The sequence below is a fragment of the Pollachius pollachius genome, assembly GCF_949987615.1.
Source record: "Pollachius pollachius genome assembly, chromosome: 15".
Classification (NCBI taxonomy): Eukaryota; Metazoa; Chordata; class Actinopteri; order Gadiformes; family Gadidae; genus Pollachius; species Pollachius pollachius.
The window spans coordinates 14,679,726-14,697,072 of NC_136948.1; the positions used below are offsets into that span (position 1 = coordinate 14,679,726).

The following is a 17,347-nucleotide window of genomic DNA, read 5'->3' on the forward strand; positions in this document are numbered from 1 at the left end:
GCAATATATGGACATGTAATTTTGACTGCCTTATAGGTTTAAAGTTTAAACACAGCTTTCACAAATAGACCATCCATGTCCAATTATTATATAGACTATATTGATATAATTGTCTTCGTAGTTTTCCTCTGTAGTACCGTAGCACAGCCACATTTCTAAAATTATGAAAAACATAATCCCAACTGGTCATGTGGGAATCACATGAGCAATTACGACGGCTGCGGCTCCTTTTCTTTTCCTTGTTTTTGTAAATTATGATTGATTTATAAAATATCTGGGTATTGTATTGCTTTTATTACATTTCACATTTCATATTTTTTCCAAATAAAACTCATTCATAAAACGTCTTGTAAAATGGTTATAAATGAGAAGTACAAAATAATATAATAACAGCAGACAAACTACATTCAGATTTAACAGTGTTTAAAGTAGGTATTTAAACCAGCAATACAGGTTTAGTGGAATGATACATTGGATGTCGGTGTGGCTGAATACCCATGCATCCTTTAGAACGGCCAATTAAAAGACTCCAAGCAATTGTAATGCCACAGAGATTGAAAGACCGATGACTCCAAGATATCCAATGTAGCCATAGGCTCCCTTCATCCTTTTGGAAGGATCTGCGAGGAAAATACAGACATGTTTATCAATACCATGTATTTTCATGATGCGTGAGGAAGGATATCGTTTAATTGAGATATAATAAATGATCACTAATCTGACTTTAAGACATGTTCTGGGGGACACATTTTCTCATCTTCACACACATGTTGCCCACTACTATTGATACAGTTACATTAAAGAGACAGATATTATTAATACAGAATTGCTTCATGCAAACGGCCGTCAGTAGAGTTTTATTGCCAGAGTATGACCAACGTGGAACACATAAGTAACCTGATATAGCTTCTAATTCCCATTCGGGTGAAGTTGGGTGAAAAAATGCTGAATAAAGTTCATACAAATATTGAGTTGTAGTCCAGAAGATGTCAGGGAATAGAGAATAAGTTACGATATAAAAGTACCTATGATCATAATTAAGGCAAATATCATTAAATGTATTCGCTCACAGTATATAAATGAATAATCTATTCTCTTGTCAATGATTAATATGAACCTACGTGAAATGGTTGGCCCATAAAAACAGATAATATATATATATATATATATATTTTTTAATGAGATTTGAACAGCAGAGTGTAACCGTACTGCCGAGGTCTATTGCATGTTTAAATTGTTAGCAGCAGTTTTTGGTTACCAGGTAACATCTATCAATCATTCTTCTGGCTACACCACCCTAAATCTGTTGGAAGTAGTAGTAGTTTAGATTGCTAAAGCCTTAACAGAAACACAGCCCGCCCTTCAATGAAAAAATACTTTTCCAGAGGCATGCATTTCTTGTGTGTTGAGAGTGGGAGGGGAGGGGCACCAGCTCAAACAAGAGTTTGGTTTTCCTTTAAACATAGTCACAGGAACCGTCTTACCTCCAGTGTAGTATCCCCAGGCATAAGAGAACCTGCTGGTGACCCAAATGGCCCCGAGCACTGCTGCTGCCATCTAAAAAGATAACGACAGGTGATAGAGGGGGAGTTAAATGGGGAAAAGGTGAAAGACAATATGCTGACTCACTGTGACATTATCTAAAAACTTGACACTCGGCAATTGTTTACGTCAAAGATCAAAAAATGTGTTTCTTATTTACAAAATTGTCGTAAATAACTGTTAATAATGCACAGATCTTTGACATATTCGTATGGGGTGAGGGGGCTTAGAGTAAGTAAACACTAAAAAGCACTAGAATTTCTCCTCTCTCCGTGCAAAAGGTACTTACTGGGTAGACAAGTGCTGCAATGGTCTGGAAAACGAGCCATTGTGGGTACACCTCCAGGGTGTTTTGGTGAGCTCTCTGGATGCAATTGAACACCTGGTCCTTGTCACTGTACATAGTGGGATACTAGAGAAATACGATAAGTAAATATCTTTTCGAATCATAATATAGAATCTTTCATGCAACCTAAACAGGAATAATTAATCTAGTTGCATGCATTTAAATGCTATTAGTGGATTATCCTACTATAACAAGATATCAGTCTGCCAATACAAAAACAACTGTCGGTTACCTTGACATCGAACTTCTTTCTTGCACCCCCAACTTTTACTCCCAGATAACACAGCATGATCCAGCTATAGAGATATGTAAATATCACATAGCCGAAATTGGCAGGCTGGACCTGTAGCATATCCATGTCGATCAAGAAAGAGATTTCGGATTGGGGTGCAGAACTTTACTATAATGCGAGTGCAATGAGAGAACAACCAGACGACGAGCTACTCTTAATATAATAACACTTACGAAATACCTGCTAATTGAAACATCGCGAGACCAGAAGCGTCATCGAAATACTTCTTTAAAGTACGCGATTGCAATGATTATGTAAATACTTGAATAATTCAGAATATGTCAGTACAAATGTTCTTTAATATTTCTGTATGATGTGTTCTGTTACAAACATCTCTACGTGTAAAGCAGTAACCTGATACAATGCATATGTGTAATATACAAACATTATCCGTACATGTTATGGATGGACATTAAAAATAAATCTGTTTTTAATTTGATACATTTGAAAAAATATTGATCGATATTGTTATGTGTCAACAATGCAAATAAAACAACAAAGAAACCATTTAAAAGTATTGTGGGAAAACACGTATGCGCAAATTTGGTGCTACCATGAGGCTCGCCATGTTATGGAATTTTCCACAAGGGGATCTCCAGAACAACCATTCCATTCCGACTACGTTGCTCATTCGCTGCTTTTGAACTACGACCGCTGGTGATATTTCATAATAGTTCCTCGACGTTTATTAATATTTAACGATTTCCACGACTTTACAAATTTGGCATTACAGTTATTGACCTGTTTTCCTGATCGATCTTGGAAAACTTTTTTGGATTTCTGAGCAGATTGACTACACACCGGACGAGGTAAGAAATGCTAACCTTAGCTCAGAGCAAGCATATGCAACCCGGCCTTGTTGGGTTGGACTTTCTACCGAAACAATCGCTTTTTAACATCCAACGCATTACATTATATGGTTATATTGGATGATCGTCTGGCACCTCATTATGAATCCTATATTTTGTAAGTGTATCCTTGGGGTTGGCATTGGCTTGACCTTCGTTTGTTTAAAGTTATCTGTTGTGGTCCTGAACTTTCCGGGCGGGTTTCGGTCAGCGGTTACGCAACACAACAACGGCCCTGATGACGCAGGGTTGCGCTATCAGCCGTTGGTCTATAATAAACAAACACAATTTTAAGGGTCACCTATGAGATGCATGTTGGCAATAAAATGGATATGTTGTGATTTTATAAAAAAATAATAAGTATTTTTTTCTCTTCTTTTAAAAGATAACCAAGATGGTGACTGGGGCCAAGGATTTACTCCCTGCGATGGGCAGTGATGGTCTGAGAGTTATATTTGACCAAGACTTGGGATCCAATTCCGTCTCAACCAAATCTGTCTCTAGAAGCGGAAGTGACTGCTCGGACTCCGGCCACGGCTCTGGCACACGCGAGACCCACAGGGGGCGACATAGATCTTCGTCCAACTCGTCATCCACATCTTCCTTGTCCAGCAGCAACCGGCCCCGATCCCGCTCTCACCCTCGTTGCCATAGAAACTCGTCCCGCTGTCGCTGCCCCACTCATTACAGACAAGCCCACGGGAACCGACGTCACCGCTCACCACCACCCCGGCGCGCCAGAGCCAATTCCCGCTCTTGCAGTCCTTCTTCCCTGCCCGTCAGGTCCAGTCGCCACAGAAGTAACCGGTCTCGCCACAGTTCCAGCAGCCGGCAGAGGACAAGCCCAGGGTCGGAGGGCCGTGACAGGAAGAGAACCCCCAAGTCCCCCTCAAAGAGCCATCACAGCCGGTCCAGGTCCTCCAGACGATCGGCCGCCAGCCCAACTCTGGATGGTAGGGTTAATTTACCATTCACCAAGCTGTATCAAAGATTCCTTTAAACATTCTGCCGACTTGACTCATTGAGCTGGTCTGCAACCAATGATCCTTATCAATCAATCTAATGGTGATTCCGTTTTTCTTTTTTTGCAGAGAAAAAGGAACTCCTCAGAGCAGTGAAGGAAGACGCCACCGAGATCCTAAGGGTTGATCTTCCAGAGAGCACGACTCCCACACCAGACGAACCACGCGAGGAATGTCCCACACCAGAACCACAGGCATGGGTGAGGCAAGAGGACGTTCCAGAAAAGATTCCATCACAGGTGGGTTTCAACAAAAGCTTAATGGCAATGCTAGCACACCTTGAGGCTTAACCAAACAATTATGTGATTTTGGAATAAGGCCCTGTGGAGGCCATTCAATTATTCATATTCATTTCTGGTTTTGGGATCGGCCTCCATTTGTAATTGAAATTTAAACTTGTAATATTTCAACCTCTTTCACACAAAATTCTCAGGTGACCCAAAAACCCACCAATGTCTTATACCTCAGAATGGATTAAGTCCTTGGAGGCTAGAATTACAAAGTGTAGGTTCGGCACATCCCCACACGTGCCCTTTCCTTTGACTTCCTGGTAAGGTCCTTGCTGTTGAATTCTTTTTGTCTTGTGTTGACCATTAGACCCCTGAGGGAACACACACTGCTCTGTCTGTATTCCTGTCTTCGTAGATCACATGACAGTGGTCTCCTTCAATCATCGGCCCCTCGGATTAGGAGAATAAGAGGGCAGTCATGTGCCTTGGGTGACGCCATAAGTGTTTGCGCGAAAGGTTAACTGATGACTCATAATGTTCACCATGATATTGATTAGACTCTTCCTAGTTTTTCAGCTATTACTACTTACTGAATTGTTTGTAAAAACAGTCAAATTCTTATGAATGCAAAATTTAATGTTTAGAAATATAGGTGACTCTCATGGCATTCTGTCAATTTTATTTCTGTGTCACTGTTGGCTTGACATTAGAAATGTATTTACATTTGCAGTTGAAATGGGTCGTTATTTAGCAGAACCGTCCCACTCGCTGAAGGAGCACAAGCCGTGTGGACAGCATTATAGTGACTATTCCTGTCCAGAAAACTAAAAACCCAAGAAGAACTCCCTCCCTCCGTATGCCAAAGATAAGTTGGTACACCAGGCGTGTGCTGATTGGGGCTGGGGCAAACTGCGTCACCTTTCTGCCACTCTACACAGAGAAGAGATCCTTTTCTACTTTTGTTTGTCTTTTTTGTTTTGGTTTCAAAGCGCTACAACTACCAATGTTATCGGTGGGCCTAGCCTATCCATTGCAGAAAATGCATGAAAGCTGCTGTTAGTTGAAGCTAGCACTTGTACAAGCAACACATGAATTAAAGCCATATAGGTTTAACCAACCTGCTTCTCTATTGGTCATGCAACATGGAATACAATAGCACATATACGCACACTGGACAAACTGCTTTATCACCGTAAACCCTTGTGTCGGCCATTATCTCACTGGTGTCTTTGTTTTGTCTTTTAAACAGAACAGCGACGCAAAGACGGATGGCCAACGCTCAAAAGTCTCTCCAATTAGGAGGATCATCGCTTTCAGCATTCATGTAAGAACCATACGTTCATTATTAAGCCCTGAGCCAATGGTGTCTGCAACATGACCAGATATCCTAAATTCTCACTCTGTCTTCTTTCCTTTTTAGAATTCTATCGCCAAGCCAACCGTTGCCCCGGTAACGTCTGCTAAGGTAACGCCCAGGGTGGACGGCATTGAGAGCAGAAAGCCCTACGGTCACTGGGTTCAAATCAGAGGAGGCGGCCGGGCAAACAAACGCACCACCTCACGCTAGTGTGGCCGCAAGTCGACGCTGTAAATAATGTGTATAGCTTTTTACATAAGCCTTGGGCTACACTATGTTTTTTTTCAGATGTAAAAAGTGAGTTATGTGGGCAGAAGAAATGGAACAATGCGCTCAGGTTGGATTCTCTTGGTCCCCTTTTTGTTGTGTTCTATGAAGACTTCAATAAATGCCTATTGAATAAAAGTCTCTCAATTTTTAACCTATTCTCCCATGTCACTTAACTTGTGTGCTTTGCACATTAATGGCAAAGATCTCGTTCCATAAAAGCCTGATGGAATTTGGACTCAAGTTATAGTGGCGCTGTAAACGGTTTTGTATTTTAGCTGTGGTAAAGGACGCATGGCTTCTAATCATCGGCATTATAGGGAAATAAAAATTCTGTGATAATCTGCCAATTGTCAGGGGTGAAAGTACTTGGAACTGACCATTTGATTCATATCTCCACATTCCCCATTCGACAGTTCGTCTGTGGATGCATGGTTTATTGTATAATTATCAAGCAAATTACCTAAAGTCGCACAAACCAGCATAGGCCAATCGAAAACCCCTCCCTTCCCATTCACATGCAGTTCCCCCAATGACCACAATGTGTCAGCATGGTTGGGTTCTAGGAAAGAATTTAGTTCACACAAGACTTGGTCGAGACCTTTTTTTTATCAACAAAAAATCTAATTATGACAAAATTGCCTGCTTTGATGTTCAAAGTTAAGTAATTGGCCGTTGTAACTGTCGGGTGTAGACGCTTGTTCTCCCATATTATAGAAACGTAAAGTAAAAGTCGGCATTTTTAACTGCATCACTTTCTATGAGTGCTAATGAGTGCTCCCTAAACAGGAGATAGATTGGTAGGGGGGGGGGGAAATCACATTGATTCATAATGTGCGATGATATAACTATAGTTCTATCTGCATCAAACATTTACTTCACAACCAACAGCAGGGTAAACATGTATGTGTCCTCATCTGTAGTATGTCTAATATGATCCGTAATGAAGCCTATGCACAATGATTGGCTTTCTCTTAACATTCATGAGCAACCCAGAGAGCTTCAGGGCAGGGTAAGGTTATCAGTCACACTTGAGAGCAGATAAGCTGAAGCTTTATATGGACTTTATACACTTGCGCCGCGGCGCTTCACAGGAAACTTTCCGCAAACAATACATAACGGTCTCGACTCATCTTCGGGGAAGAATTCTCTACAGCAGTGCACAAAGAATGATTTTGTACGTGAACACAAATACTCTTTTCAGGTTGGCTTGAGAAAAATGCAGCAAGTCACCCCTCGGGGCCAACTTTATTTGATTCCTTATCCTTTTTCCTAAGTCATGGTTACTTACCAGACACTTGAGTTGATCAAATAAAATACATTTTAATTTGAATTAAGGTGCCGGTCTGCTACCGTACAGGTTGATCTTATGTTGCTGGAATGGTCCTTACATCAATGTGAGATTTGAGCAACGCATTTGTTTGGGGCCCGTTCGGGATGCCCACCATGCGCCTAGGATATGATTACTTACAGCCATTATCCCAGTTGAATGTCTTAATCCTAACTCAAACCATAAAAAAATGACACGTGGTCAATGATCACTCTTGACCACCTTGTATGGGACTTTTGGACCCACACCTGGACCCGAGTCCACGTTCCCACAGAACAACCTCCTTTCCGGCAGTATTTGCTTTTTAGTTGGCGATACTACAATTTACTTGTTAATATAGTTTATTTGATTTTAACTCTCTGATTTTGTTGCTTGAGGGTGACCCAGATGAGAGGCCTCTGTCCCAGCCACAGAACCAGCCTCTACCCTCGTAGCAACAGACCTCTAAACCATGTACCATGTGCCCTGTAGTGCAGAGCCCTAATGACACCTACTCATCTCAAATCCTACTCCCCTCTCTCCTGTCATCTCTGCTCTTCGCCTCCAATCCTCTCCTGTGATTTCTTCTCTACTCCTTCTCCTCCTCTCCTCATTCCTTTCCTTTCCTCTCGTCTCTGCTCTCCTCCTCTCCTTTCTCATCATCCTCGCATCTCTCCTCTTCTCCTCCTCTCTAATCTGACTGACCTCTAAGTATGTCTCCTCCTTTCCTCTCCTCTCTCATCTCCTTGATGCTCGCCTCCCCACTGATCCTAATTACTTTTTTATAAACTTCATGAACAACGCTTCATACAACTTAATAAACAAAAACAGTTATGAGTTATGTGTTCTCATCTTGCATATAACTATATATATATACAGGGTGCGATTTGTGAAAAAACCAGAGGGGGGGATAATTTTGATTAACATTTTAAAATGTTTCAAAATGAAGACGGACCCTGTGTATTTTAGTTGTTAATTATTACGATGTAATGGTGAAAATACTTTGGGTGGGGGGGATAATTTATATCCCCACCGAGGATAAAAATAATTCAGCAGAGGGTAGGACGTGTAAACCAGAGGGGGGGATAATCACCACCATCCCCACCGGCAAATCGCACCCTGTATATATATATATATATATATATATATATATATACAAAGCGTTGACTTGTTGGTTACCAATTCATGAACCCCGGGTTCCAGACCCTTTATTTCTATGTAATGTTTGGAAAGTATTGAATCATTTCCAAGTAGTGACTACGAGATGTCTTGGTGGCACAGCAGAGAGAGTTGTTGGTTTTCCACTCTGGTGACACGGGTTTGAGTCCCGGGGAGGGCTGTCTCCGTGGGAGCTTCTTCTATTGACGTCATATGATTTATAATATCAAGTCAAACTTCATACAACTGTATGACTGTCTTGTTAGTGCTTCTGAGGATTTTTCTTGTTATCAGTTTTTTTTTAACAGCATGGTTCATGTCTTATGAAACCTAATGTAATTTTGAAACTTAGTGATGTCATGTGAATTGTAATGTCATGTATAACCTCTGATAATTGTCCCTGTCTCAGTGGTGCAGTAGAGAGCACTGTTGGATAACACTCTGAAGACCAGGGTTAAATTCCTGAGGTGTTTACATCCATTGAACCATAATGTGAGTTTTAAACGTAATAATATTATGGCTAATCTACTGTTATATTTTACCTCCAACCATATCACTTTCCCCGAAATCCATGGGGAAGTGGAATCCGCTGTTGGCTAACGTTGTGGAGACCAGGGTTTAAGTCCTTCTGATTTCCTTTAATAAAAGCCCCTTATTTCTATTTAATGTGAATTGTAAAGTCAAGGATAACCTCCGACCCAATCCTAGTCTGCGTTGTGGTTGAATGATTAATTTGACATTAAATTCACACAACATTGATATCTTTAAAAAAAACCTTTAATATCCATAGTGACCAACCTCGGTGGTACTTGAACAGAGGGTCACAGAGCCGAACACAGAGAACCCGCTCTACTGAACCACAGAGCTGGACAGCAGAAAATAGCTGTAAATATTGGTAATTATATAAACACAATGAGTATGTTTAAAATATAACCAAAATAAGCAGGACTTGAACCAGGGTCTCCATTAGATTAAGCAGCAGTTCTTACACCTCAAGACGCTTAGAACAGAAGGTCAGATTTACTATTTGACATTAAATGCCAAAGACTTAGCTTGTGAATTAACACATTTACAAAAAATAATTTAAATGCAACTTTTCAAATTCATACATTTCCAACAAAACATTTGTTTTATTTTTTTTCATGAATTTTTAATATCTGGCTTTATAGTAATACATGCGTATTCGAGATGAGTATGACATCTAATTATTTAAAAATGATATGGTATAAACACTTGATCAGCAGAAGCATCTGGAGACATGTTGAACCAGAATGTGGGGGAGTTTGTAGTAAACAATTTGATTACATCTTCATTTAATTGTATATATCTGCATACATTGTATGCAGATATATACATCATATACATGCATTCTTCCTGAAACGTATCTTTATAACAACTATTGACTCCTACTTCAAAGAGTATGTAAGGCCTGTGAAGCCCTGCCCCATATTATGTCAGGAGGAAAAAAAGAATGTATCCCATACCATATGCCAGCTATAACGAATGCAAATATTCAGAATCATTTATCCCAACGATATATTTATCAGGCCATGTTGAATGGAAACTTTTCCACAAAATACTACCATACCATAATCCCCACCACTAACCATAGTCGTCCGAAACTGCCAAATTCCTTCTGACCAGTAGAGGTTGCTACGATACCGTATTTGAGGGACAAAGGGTTAAGGAACGGGAAAGCGAGGCATGGGACTTATTCTGATATTTTTTTGGGTCACAAGCCCCTGGTGCTCATGTTCCAGCTTGGGGCATGATGACTGCATCAATGTACACATTCAAGTGCCGTTGCGCTTTATCTCTGGGTACGCTTAAGAATGACCGGATGTTCTGGTAAATGTTGCTCACGGCCTCAAGGCGTGTACATTTAAGTCATGCTTAAAACGATAACCTTTTGATACGATTTGAGATCACATGAAGTTATCGCAAAGCATGAAGTTCCGACCAGAGACCATTGCTTTTTTGTAAATGTTTATTTCAAAATGAAATGCAGACTGAGAAAATATCAGGTGTGGTCAAGCCTCAAATCAATGCTGGAAGGATAATTTCCATTGCACAAAAAATAACGACGTAAGCCTGTAAAGTAAGAAACATAAAATGGCCTAGCAATATTCTAAACAAAATTTTGTATTGTATATCATGCATGTTGATTCTATGTACACTGTACTGGTAACATCGCCAAACAATCGGATGGTTAAAAGCTTCCGTATGAAAGGCGAAGGGCATTGGTTAAGGGGTCCATCAGGGAGAAGCTTAGACGGCAGTTCCTCTCTCCAGGTTCTGCTTGATCTCGGCTGTGTATTTGCCGTAGAAGCGCTCCGCCTTCTTGTTGAACTTGGCGTTCCTCTCGTTGATGTAGTCGATGTCGGCGTCGTCGTTGTACGCCCTGCGCCGGCTGTACTTGGCCCGCTTCTCGATCCTGGGGATGGCAAAGGACAGAGGCTTAAAGCTCTGATTATGGTTCCACGTGGACGCGACGCAATGACCACGCAGACGCTTCGACACAGTTGTGAGCCTGTTTGGGTTCTGAGTCGGGTTTTAGTGAGTGGACCATCACAGCCCTTGCTGCTGCGTCGCTTCGACGCAAGCTTACAATTTTTGGGAGGCAAACGTCAGGCCCTTGCGGTGGATGCAAGGGGTCCGTAAACCCCCTTGCGTTGCGTCGACGTGGAACCATAATCCGCCCTTTGGTCAGGTTGGAACATGGTGCCCATAATTCACAACAGACTGCGCTTTTCGATATGCCAACGGCAACATAGAAAACCCTAAACATTGTCCCTCCCTCTCTTTCTCTCTCGGCCCTCCTCTCCAAACTCACTCCTTCCTGTTAACACAGGAGCCCCAGTGTTGATTCGCTGTGGCTTCAAAGTGGCATTGTGCGTCATACCCGGGAAGCCGTGTCTAATCCCCCACAGTGACTCTCACAGTCGCTTAACGGTCACCGGCTCAAATTGAGAAATTAGGACCTGTCTTAGACTAGGCTTAGTAAATGGATGAGATTCCATCTTCATAGAAGACCTCAATTTGTATCAGCCACTGTGTTAGGTTTGGCGATAACAAACGCGAGTAGTCACTGGCAACACTGGAAGTCTTATCTCTCATAGCTCAAATCTCTGTGGGTAGTTAGACCGGAGACAAAACCTCTTCCTTATGCCAATTTAGATGTAAGAATTACCATCAGTGGTACTTGCACCATATCTTGCTTTGTAGGTAAATGCATCAGATGAGAAACCTGTCACATCAATCGACCTTAGGTTTGAGAAAGGCGCTATATAAATGGAACTTATTATTGTTAACTTCAGGATGGGCAACAAAAGACTAGGCCGGAGCACTTGGGTTTATTCCCGCTAACACTCATCCAAACCAACTCCAAAGGAATATAAAGGGGAAACTTTGTAAAAAAACATTCTGAACCTGTTGGAATGGGCCTGTATATCTGTCGATATAAAATAAACAATATCTGAAGAAAGCGGGTAGTATGAGCGCCTGAAGAGACCACTTGGTTGCCCCAAGTCTGACTGCCCCACGTCCGACCGCAAATCAATTTCCTCCGGGCAAAGTTCCTTTACACCTGGCTTAATATGCATAGCTGATTATTCCCTGCTTCCTGCATTTGGGTTGGACCATGATCACATTGAAGCCAACACCTCTGGTCTGCAACTGTGCCAGGGATAAAGTGCATCGGTTCCAAGGATAGAACATTTCTCCTTTTCGGGAAGAATATTAATCCCCACTGTGTGCCTCATAAAGCAGTGTAGTCAGAGGAATAGAGAGGAAAAACTAAAACCTACTTTACCACCCCTGGCTCACTATGATAATCAACCATTTATCAGCTTCATCAAGATCTCGAGATGACACTGATAGGCCTAAGAATACCAAGAGCTCACACAAACACACAGAAGAAGACAGACACACACACTCTGGCGAGGGCTTTACAGGCCAACTTCCCTTATCAAAGGACTCCATTAAGCAGATGATTGAATCTAATTTATAGATTATCATGGTTAGGGGTCTTGAGGTTTCCTTACTGTTTTTCCACATCTTCCACCATGCGGTCGATGCCCTCTGAGGAAGGGACATGGGTGCCATGGATCAGGGTGTTGGACGTTGGGTGGAAGTCCTTACCGCTGGAAAGAGTCGTTCAAGGAATTAGAGCCACGCACCCATCCTCTGTGAACGGCTTGATTACATTAGTAACAGTATTTTTGAGTTGTTAAATATTGTTCAGAGGAAATCCCTGCGGCTATGGAAAGATTTGCATGTAAGATCAGTTTCAGAAGGATGACATTTCAGGTTCTTTCCATACTAGGGACCCATTTAATTGCCAGGCAAGTTTTTTTTTTAATACAAGTCCTACCATCCATCAGGCGATCCATTAACGCTTCAGTGCGCATCTGACTGTCAACCCTGGTTTCGGGTCTATCACTTGTTGCCATGGGGATGCTCAACTGGTGATTCTCGTTTGATGACAAATTTAGAGAAAAATAATCAAACATCCCTGGGGATAAGAACAAGTCTGCCATTGCTTTAACTATGCCCCTTCCTGTAGGCACAATTGCCATTAACACTTCGAGATCAAGAGGGGACTCTGGGAGTGTGGAACTATGTCAGAGCGGGCCCCGGGGCAGGGGCCCCGGCTGCTCAGCGCATAGTGGCCGCTTTGTGAACATGTGATGGGCAGGCGCAGTGACGATTAAGCCAAACAAATGCACAAAGTTAATTTTGCGCCGTTAAAGGTTTTATGGTAAAATTGCTAATAGATAGCAGATAGGACTGCGTAGATCATTTTTATGGGCATCCCCGAGTAGGGAATGGCACGAATCTCCCAGCGCCAGAGTGGCTATCTTATGTCTACGTGGCTGGACCGAGTGTCGCAGGCAGAGCAACATTCCTCTGATGTTGGTGCGTTGTCCCTTTACACACCACTCCTCTCGCTGCCTCTCGTAGGACTCCATGTCCGGCTTGATCTGCTTGGTGAGTCTTTGGTACTGCCGCAGCTGGGCCTCGGCATAACCTGGAGAAGGCAAGGGAAACACAGGGCTCCATTAGAAGTAAAAAACAAAAGGTATGGGCGTGTTGAGGGGGGGGGGGCTTCGATAACGGGAACACACGGCAAGGAGAAAGGTTCAGAAAGAACAAAAGAGGCAGGTCGAGTGAGATTATCCAATACTAGGACAAATGTTCATATTTTAGGTAAATGTATGTAATGCAAACATCAATTTTTTTTGTTTGTGCAGTATTAACTGCGCTCCAAACCTTGTTCATTTTTTGTGTCGATTCAGTAACCCACCTGAAGCCACGCGTGTGCAGTATCACTTCCTTTCATCTCTAAAGTTATGCCCGTTCCCCTCTGTGCTGCCTGAAGTCTTACCATGCCAAAGAATGCCAGAGGGGTTAAAAGTATTATTTTCATTATGAGGATGCCTGTCAGTGTCAGGTATGTGTAACGTTAAACTTTATTACTGTAAGACCAGGCTGGAATCTCCTCGTCTTTGACTTTAGAGCCACTTGGAATGAAACACTTAATTTCAACCGTAAAAAGCTAAAAAGTTAGACATGGGTTGAATCAGATTTAACGTGATTAGCAGCAAATAGTGCACAAATGTATCCCACTATCCATGCATTCAGCCCTGTCAGTTCGAGGGCAACAACAACGCACTGAACAACCAACACAAGAGCGGCGGATCTGGTGTTGGTTTCCTTTGGTCGCTACGAGAGCTGGAGGCCCACCTGAGAAACCGGGGTCAGGGTTCTTCTTCTTCTTCTTCTTCTCCCAGCGCTCGGCATCGTCCGCACCTATCTCCAGCAGCTTCACCCGGTGGTAGTCCTCCCCCTTATCAGCACATTCCTGTCACACGCGAAGGAGAGGGGAAACTCTAGGAATCAAGTCACGAAAAGGCCTATTGCAGGCTCGTAAATAAATATTTTATATTTTAGTAAATATTTTAGTGTGGGAGCCACATCATGGATGCCTGTTTAGGACACAGTGAACGTTTTTTGTAGATTTTGCCACCCACTATTTTGAGCCTCTGTGTAGAAATCAAAAGATATTGTTCACTGGAAGATTTTGGCTTGAATTAGTAAACATATAAATTGTCAATACTAGAGGTAGGGCATTTGTAGTACAATACACTACAAATGCAAACTATAGCTTACATTTTAATAAACTCACACCAAACGTATATAAACTCAAGCCAAACGTCTTGCACACGATGAGACTCTCATGGAAACATAGTTTATGGGTGAGATGTATTCTGTTCTCTTCTTGCCACGAGATTTAGATCTGGTGGGCGTTTCAGGTGAAATTAAAGATGTGCTTCAAGAGGTAAGAGTGCATGTGAATGATTTGTTTCCCTGACATCTCTGCGAATTGTGGAAAGGAATTTACCCTTAGGCCTTAACCAAGATATTTTGATCAGCGTCCAAGCACATTGATGGTTATTCAGTAAAATCCCTTTACGTGACTAAAGCAACTGTGGTTTGTTATGATACAATATTCTCATGTTAGATATGCAATCCGTTTTACAGGGTTTATGAGGTAAAGTACCCATAGTCTGATGGATTTCTACATCTCCCCACTACCACACTCCTTATGTATGATCATTATAAATGTTTAACGGTATCGTTGTCTGGTCTTTTGTGCACTATATACCGGTGTACACATAGGCTCCCTGCTTAGAGCAGCACGCCACACTTTTAAAATCCCAACAAATTAAAAAGGATGGCTGTCGATATCAAGGGCTGCAAAGTGTCGGTGGGCTGGTCAATAATTCTATATGATCTATAAACAAAGGCACATGTGATGTGTCTTTGTATTGTGAAGACAAATTATGATATCAACTTATTCTAGTATTTTGAAACGTCTGAGAAAGGAAAGCTAGCTCTAGTCCGATAACATTAACATTTCAATGTAATGACCATCAATTACAGAGTTAAGAACCTAATTTTTGATTGATATTTAAATTATATGACATAATTAAATTGATAAATGGTTTAACAGCATCCAAGAACAAAATAGAAATTAGTACATTGTGAGAATTATGTATTTCCCATCTTTCTCCAAATTTGAAACCCTGGTTTGTACTGTAGCAACGAGGACATCAAACAACCTAATTGGATTAAACAAAGGTAAGATACTTATTAGACTACAGCACCATGAATGAATGAATACCTTTTTCTTTTTATCCTCTGCAAGCTCCCATTCTATCCGTGCTTTCTTCGCCTCCCAGTTGGCTGGTAGCTTCAGCCTCTTGTCCTCCTCCACAACCTCCTGGTGGTTAAGCTTCCTGGCTTCATTCTATCAAAGGAAACGCATTCACAGGTGACTTTGCAGTGCAGACAGCAAAATAAAGACAACAAGGGTGCATGTGCAATGTTGACAACGCGCTGACACATCCGACAGTGTCATATACTCACGATATTCCACATCATTTTGCGCTGGATTGTCATATTTATAATATATCATACTAATGTATTCGGTACAATTGAGAATCATAACAAACCCTTTTGAAATGTAGCTCCCGAAATTTCCGGAGCCTCGCTTCTCTCTTCTCCGACGCCAGACTGTTGCTCGTCTCCTCGTCCTCACCCGGAACACATTCCTACAATGGACGACTCTGTGTTAATAACCAAAGCATCAAATAAACTGTACCCTTCTTAGTTGTGCAGTTCCCCAAGCTTGTGCCACCTCAAGAAGTAACGTTAGGCGCTACAGGTTAGCTTAGCATTACAGCACGAGATTGAAACCTAAAACATACGCGACACACGACACAAAGGATTCTCAACAACCTTATGTCTGCTAACATTGTAGTTATATGCATATCCTTCGGACCTACTCAATGTAATGGTCAATAGTTACTTCGTTTATCTCAATATTAGAGAAGTGAGGTACAAACCTCTGCGATGGCCGCCATTGTTTTTTAACAACTACAGTAAAAGCCCGGAAGTTGATAGATGTATACCGGAAAGTACGTATTATTCACAAACAATCCTTTCCGTCGACAATCCTATTCTTTGTTCAACCTGCATAGCCTGCTTATGCAATTACAAAAAAACAACACATACAGCCAATCGTTTAAACCACAAACCAATTGACCATCTCAGAGTTTTCTATTTCACTGAATTGTGTCATCTCTTCCATGCAAAATCGTCTCAACATCATGACAAAAGTTAATGCCTGTCATCATATTTTTCAATATAATGTCATTGTATAACTATTCTATTATAATTAAACCCGACCATTTTTCTCCCTTTTGAATATTTTATTCACGGAAAGATAGGCCAGGTCATAAGTGGAAAGAGGCTCCATGCACACTGACAGATAGCGACATCGAATATGACTTGAGGTTTTAGAGTAAAAAGCACAAAAGGACATGCCTAAATTCATCAGCATGTCACAACGACTAATTTTTTGATTGCCTTGTTCTCAGTTGCTATGTTTCCGCTGCAGTGATGCTCATACCAGATGATAATGTATTCTATTTTGGACCGATTAAAAACAATATACATCATGTCACATTATGACCGAACATAACAGGGCCTTTCAGTGCCTATGATGAGGAAATCTGATTAAAAGAAGGAAAACAATTCACAGCCATCGGAGAATGTTTGACGAGCCAAATGGATTTGCTCCTGTCTGATTGTGCTACACTAATAGAGCTTCCTTGCAGGATGTAATTAAATATAGTTTACAGTCATAGATTAAAGCTTCCTCTAGATCACAGGCAATGTTAATGGAGTGTTGCATTTTCACTGGAACCCAGATGGGAACACATCACAAAGGAACAGGCAGTGACATGCTCTTGCAAGTTCCATGGACAATTCAAAAAAATATGGAAGACAAAACCTGTTAATACCCCTGTAATAGTAAAAATAGTAAAACAAATATGACACTGGTTGAGTGCATATGGCAGGATCATTATAGCAATCCAATGCATCTAATGCCAACTTAAAATCCTGCAG

At 41.5% G+C, this 17,347-nt stretch overlaps 3 protein-coding genes across 6 annotated transcripts; 1 reads left to right on the forward strand and 2 right to left on the reverse strand.

Annotated features, from left to right (window-relative positions):
• Nucleotides 1-257: 257 nt before the first annotated feature.
• On the reverse strand, nucleotides 258-2,363 carry mgst3b (microsomal glutathione S-transferase 3b). Its single transcript, XM_079753034.1, has 4 exons — nucleotides 2,121-2,363; nucleotides 1,832-1,954; nucleotides 1,485-1,557; nucleotides 258-620 (listed from the first exon to the last, which is right to left on the reverse strand). The coding sequence occupies exons 1-4, from the start codon at nucleotides 2,244-2,246 to the stop codon at nucleotides 520-522; spliced, it is 423 nt and encodes a 140-aa protein (XP_079609160.1). The 5' UTR covers nucleotides 2,247-2,363; the 3' UTR covers nucleotides 258-519.
• Nucleotides 2,364-2,779: 416 nt separating this feature from the next.
• Nucleotides 2,780-6,042, forward strand: rsrp1 (arginine/serine-rich protein 1). 4 transcript variants are annotated; one of them, XR_013812439.1, is made up of 6 exons: nucleotides 2,780-2,989; nucleotides 3,414-3,981; nucleotides 4,120-4,289; nucleotides 4,484-4,600; nucleotides 4,696-5,604; nucleotides 5,701-5,775. XR_013812439.1 is itself a non-coding variant. In XM_079751765.1 (5 exons), exons 2-5 carry the CDS (start codon nucleotides 3,423-3,425, stop codon nucleotides 5,845-5,847), a joined length of 951 nt encoding a protein of 316 aa, XP_079607891.1. In that variant the 5' UTR covers nucleotides 2,780-2,989; nucleotides 3,414-3,422; the 3' UTR covers nucleotides 5,848-6,042. The 4 variants fall into 4 exon arrangements, 1 of the variants encoding a protein (XP_079607891.1); XR_013812438.1 differs by having other exon boundaries at nucleotides 4,484-5,604; XM_079751765.1 differs by lacking the exon at nucleotides 4,484-4,600 and having other exon boundaries at nucleotides 5,530-5,604; nucleotides 5,701-6,042.
• Nucleotides 6,043-10,340: 4,298 nt separating this feature from the next.
• On the reverse strand, nucleotides 10,341-16,318 carry syf2 (SYF2 pre-mRNA-splicing factor). Its single transcript, XM_079752949.1, has 7 exons — nucleotides 16,282-16,318; nucleotides 15,889-15,987; nucleotides 15,558-15,683; nucleotides 14,117-14,234; nucleotides 13,310-13,400; nucleotides 12,415-12,513; nucleotides 10,341-10,805 (listed from the first exon to the last, which is right to left on the reverse strand). Exons 1-7 carry the CDS (start codon nucleotides 16,297-16,299, stop codon nucleotides 10,640-10,642), a joined length of 717 nt encoding a protein of 238 aa, XP_079609075.1. The 5' UTR covers nucleotides 16,300-16,318; the 3' UTR covers nucleotides 10,341-10,639.
• Nucleotides 16,319-17,347: the final 1,029 nt, after the last annotated feature.